Below are 5,155 nucleotides of genomic sequence, written 5' to 3'. Positions count from 1 at the left end.
AGAGAGAGAGAGAGAGAGAGAGAGAGAGAGAGAGAGAGAGGAAAGGAAGAGAAAAGAGAGGAGAGAAAAAGAGCGAAATGATTTACCGATCCAACCATACGTAATGCTGATGAAAATAACAAATTGAATAATTCTTTTTACATTCCGATATTCCACTCTGATAAAAGACTTTTGCGAAGTGTTTTTATTGATCTATTGATTAGTGAATGTTTTTGTGTTTCTCTTAAAATGTAATTCTAATATGAACGTATGAATGTTATTTTTTTTTAAATTTTAGATTTGAATCATAAAAATTATCGAAAACATTACGATGTCAGATGGTCTCGTACAACGACGTAAAACAACTTTGACATCTATCAAAAATGATGAGGTTTACAGACTTTGGCTAATTCTTTGCATGACAAAACATGATGGAATTATCAAATTTTTGAACTTTTTCGTATTCTTGTAATATTCGTATTATGATTATTTACTTTTTCCTTTTCCTTTTTTTTTTTCAGAATGCAAAAGACATTGATAATTTTGAAAGTGATGATTCTAAAGGAGAATTTGATGATGATAAAGCTACACGACTAACGTTAATGGAACAAATTTTACTACTTGGTTTGAAGGATAGAGAAGTTAGCTTTTTTTTTTTTGTTAATCCGAAATCTTTTGCGTATGATCCATACAACTTAAACCTGAAAGTTATCATTTGTACGAAGAGAGTCTAACAAACAATTGTTTTTAAATAAATAATTTTGAATTGCTGACTACATATTTAATTCATTGATCCTTGATCGAAGTGCAGTGCAGATTGAGCTGTGATCATTGTAAATCCTTTGTTATTATTTAGGGTTACACATCATTTTGGAATGATTGTATCAGTAGTGGTCTTCGAGGATGCATTCTTACTGAATTAGCACTGAGGAATCGAATCGAATTAGAAAAATCTGGAATGCGGAGGAAGAGTTTATTGAGCAGGAAGGTCTGTTTTTATTATAATTACTTAAATACATATACGTGTGTATGAGACTTATGTCATCTCTCTATCGTATCTTGATGTTAAGAATAATTCGTTGAAGAACTGGGAATATTTCTTTTTTTTCTTTGCAAATTTATTTTACATTTTGAAAACCCTTTAACACATAAGCTGTTGCTTTTTAAAGCCATATGCTTGCTTTTAAAGTGCGAAAAATGAATTCTGAGAAAAATTATAGGGTTTTTAAATTGCAAAATTAATTCACAGCAAAAAATAATTCATTCAACTGAGTGATGTGGTTGATCGCATTAAAAAAAGAAAATTATCAATGAAATGAGAATGGTTGAATTATTTTAACACTAATGTTGTTTGAAGTGATTCTCTGCTATTGTAACTACTACTGTACTTTAGGTCTTATTAAAAAGTGATCAACCCACAGGCGATGTGATTTTGGACGAAGCATTAAAGCATATCAAGGAAACACAACCACCGGAAACCGTGACAAGTTGGATTGAATATCTCAGTGGTGAAACGTGGAATCCACTCAAATTGCGTTATCAGGTTACTGTTCATGATTTCTCACTTTCGACTTTGGAAGACTTGAATTTTATGCCTTTGCGTCGGCTGCGCAGTTGCTTAAATCTTCTAAATTTCGAGCATTAATTTGTCACTTTAAAAATATTTAATAATGCTTAAATTTCGAGCATCAATTTGTCAGTTTAAAAGTATTTAATAGTGCTAAAATGTTTCTTTTAGCTTCGCAATGTCCGCGAACGGTTAGCGAAAAATTTAGTCGAAAAAGGTGTATTAACAACGGAAAAGCAAAATTTCTTTCTCTTCGACATGACTACCCATCCACTTCACGATGGCAGCATGAAACAGAAACTGATAAAGGTTTTGCATTTTTTGTTTCTTAAAAATAAACTAGGAGCTGAGCGAATTGAAAAGACTAAGGCCTGCCTAGCTCTTATGTTGGTTATGTAAAGATTATGATTTGAACTGTGGAAGAGTGCTGTCATTATTATTCGAGCTCGTAACGTGTTAATTCTGAAATTGTTGAGATTATCACCAGTTATGTTATACGTGAGTACTTGGCTATTTACATCTAGTTCGTTCTAATTGCATGGCTTCCCGTGTTTTTGCTTCTTTTTCATGTATGCCACATGCAAATATGTTAACACACTGTGAAGAAAATCATAGTTTATCTTTTTGTTTTGATTTGTAAGCTTATAAGAGTCAGTTTGGTTCACTACAGCCAGTTTTGTTTGCAAGTCATTGTCTACACTTTATTAAGATCAGTTTAAACAATCGGACGTCATGCCTATTACTTTTCACAAGAATGGAAATCGAATATCATTTTTTTCTCAAATTTAAATTAGACGTCAAATCATTTAATCAGCAATCAGTTGTCAAAATAAAATTGTCTGCTGTTGGCTGTCATATGTTTCGATCCCACGCATCGAAATTTTTATCAAATGTTTCATTTGCTGTTGAATTTAATCTGGGCATTAATTATGAAACTGTTTCCTAAAGAAAATTAGAATTCAAACGAATAATTATTTCTGTTGTCGACAGAAAAAAAAAGGGAAAATAAGAGGGAAGCATTTTAAGCATTGTAAGCATAGATTTTAAGCATTGTTTTCTTTTTTCAGAAGGTACAAGAAACTGTATTGTCGCGATGGACTAATGATGTACATAGAATGGAGAAAAGAATGATATCATTGGTAGTGCTGGCTCATGCCAGCGATGTTTTGGAAAATGCTTTTAACCCTCTTTCCGATCAGGTTAGCATTCTATTTAATTGTTATTAATTTACGACTTGACAAGTCTGTCCTTTTCTGAAAGACAAATTTCTACCTGATTTATACAGATTTCATGGTTTTAATGGTGGTTTTACACTAGTTGGCAGATTTCTTTGAAACACAATTTTTGAGGCGTCAAATAGAGTCTGCCATCTCAAATTATAACGTTTTCATCAGAACTCTAATTAATTCCATTGAAAGTATACAATGGAAATGTGCTAATTAATTTTCAGTTGTAATTATTTCCACACATTAATGATTCTATTCATTGGTTTTTCAGAGGTTTCTTTTGAAATAATTGAACTTTTTTGAATAGAAAATTGTTCATTTCCTGGATATATTTTCATAGCGAGAGGTTTTTTTTTCTTTGCCCACCGATTCAGTTCTCATCGCGTTATATTTATCCGGTTCTTCACTATTGTATTTCGTAAAAGGTTCATTTACGAACCTTATTCGGAAAAAACCTCATATCAAGCAGAATCCTCAAGTATATGTTGGTTCCTCGGTATCTTTCTTATGGATTCACAAAATGGTTCTGACGGTATTTCATCTCAGTATGAAACTTTCTCTAATTTTGTCGTATCATTTCTTTCTTGGAGTGGACCAAATAGGAAAGAAGAGGCAGCTAATCATCGAACTTCTGCAAACGTACTGCTTGGAGAATATAAGCTTTCGCAAAATAATAAGCAAAACGCATTATAAATCTGTGAACAGTGATTGTACATAGTTCTTTGATGGATGCGATAACTAGTATTCACTGGATTACGATTTATCAGATTCACTTCCCTCAGTATTTTGTAATTTCATCTTTCATTAGCAGGATATTATCATAGCAGTCTGCATAAAAATTAATCTTTTCAGGTTCATTTTTGCGAAATATGATTGGTTTTTGAAGTAGAATTCAAAGCATAAAAAATACTGAGTGTATTCATTACTGTTTGGTCTGACATCAGTTTTTACTTGTAGTCCATTTCTCTTCTTCAGGATTATGAAGTAGCAATGAAGCGTGTACGATCTTTACTTGAACTTGATTACGACGCTGAAAGCGAAAAGAAAAAAGATTCATGTGTTGATGTGATGTGGGCTGTTTTTGGAGCCTTCAACAAATGATTTTGCATTGGTTTTATTTTTTAGAATTAAATGAAGTGGTTATGTTTCTGGGAAGATTTCATTTCTGAGATTATTATAATATTCCTACATTTTGTTTAGGATAACATTCTATGAAACTATTGCAATTGATTAACTTCTTTTATTCATTCATTGAGCTTTCTCCATTAATTTGCATCTTTAATTTATTAGTTTTCAGCACAGTATATTGCTCCAAAACTTTGTAACCGGCAATTAAGGGTACTGTAAAATGTAAAGTATGAGATAAATTGACGCTACTTGCTAAGCAAGCTACCTCGATCATCATATGCCTTATTTTTGCTGAACAAACACATTATCGTTGTTTGTAGTATATTTCGGTAGCCATCTCTTTCGTACCATATTTATTTAGCAAATTGGATCTTCATTTCTTACTTTATGCAAAAAAGTTTTGAAATGAACGCTGAAATTTTCCTCTGCAAAATCAAATTTATTGACAAACTGTTGTAGTAATAATAGTTGTGGGTCATTGAACGTTCGTGCGTTTGTATGTATGTATGTTTGTGTATGCTTGGAAATATTCTGAGTATCAAACTTGAGGCCGTTTATGGTGCCTTTATTGCCATTTTTTTTGAAATGTTGACGATTTATCCTTTATTCTCATTTCGTTGTAACATTTCAGACTACTTTTCCTACTGACTATTGCCATCTCTTTGGTAGATTTTTTGTTACCCAAATATGGGGTAACAAACCCAAAATCAAAGTATTTCTTAATTTTTGCTTTTCTCAATACCATTTTACAACGCGGATTGTATCTTTTAATGCTTTCCGATGACTTATTCTTTTAGCCACGAAGAATTGTTGAAAACTACTTTCTTGTATTTTCATCTTTTTTTTTTTCATGTCAGACTTTCTAAAAATTTTGAGATGTCTGTGATAAAATGGAGTTCGCCTTAGCCATTGATTGCTGGTCTTATTAGATCAGTTTAATGATTGGCTTTATAAGCTATTGTAATGGCTCTTATATGTACAAATTTAATTTGGTGGTATTGTTGCATCGCTGATAATACAACGTGCAATAGGCAGGTGTATTGTAAACGGTTTCTAAAATGATACTTTCAATGAAAGCAGTAAGTTACATTTATAATTTCATATTGTAATGTAATTCAATTATTTTCGATATCATTATTACTGCTCGTATCTTTTTATTCGTTTCGGTACTATATACATATATATATATATATATATATATATATATATATATATATATATATATATATATATATATATATATATATATATATAT

At 31.3% G+C, this 5,155-nt stretch overlaps 1 protein-coding gene across 1 annotated transcript; it reads left to right on the top strand.

Moving 5' to 3' along the window:
• The first annotated feature begins 271 nt into the window (after positions 1 to 271).
• LOAG_12434 (hypothetical protein) lies at positions 272 to 4,163 on the top strand. The gene is made up of 7 exons (XM_003147947.2): positions 272 to 370; positions 501 to 620; positions 836 to 967; positions 1,373 to 1,522; positions 1,718 to 1,855; positions 2,614 to 2,745; positions 3,748 to 4,163. Exons 1-7 carry the CDS (start codon positions 311 to 313, stop codon positions 3,871 to 3,873), a joined length of 858 nt encoding a protein of 285 aa, XP_003147995.1. The 5' UTR covers positions 272 to 310; the 3' UTR covers positions 3,874 to 4,163.
• The last annotated feature ends 992 nt before the right edge of the window (positions 4,164 to 5,155 follow it).

Source organism: Loa loa (assembly GCF_000183805.2).
Source record: "Loa loa unplaced genomic scaffold supercont3.207, whole genome shotgun sequence".
In the NCBI taxonomy this organism is placed as follows: Eukaryota; Metazoa; Nematoda; class Chromadorea; order Rhabditida; family Onchocercidae; genus Loa; species Loa loa.
This window is presented reverse-complemented; position numbering and strand designations above follow the sequence as displayed.

Coding starts and splice junctions, on each gene's coding strand:
- LOAG_12434 (XM_003147947.2), top strand. CDS start 311: ATGTCAGATGGTCTCGTACAACGACGTAAAACAACTTTGACATCTATC. Junction 968..1,372: donor AGAGTTTATTGAGCAGGAAG/GTCTGTTTTTAT, acceptor ACTGTACTTTAG/GTCTTATTAAAAAGTGATCA. Junction 1,856..2,613: donor TGAAACAGAAACTGATAAAG/GTTTTGCATTTT, acceptor TTCTTTTTTCAG/AAGGTACAAGAAACTGTATT.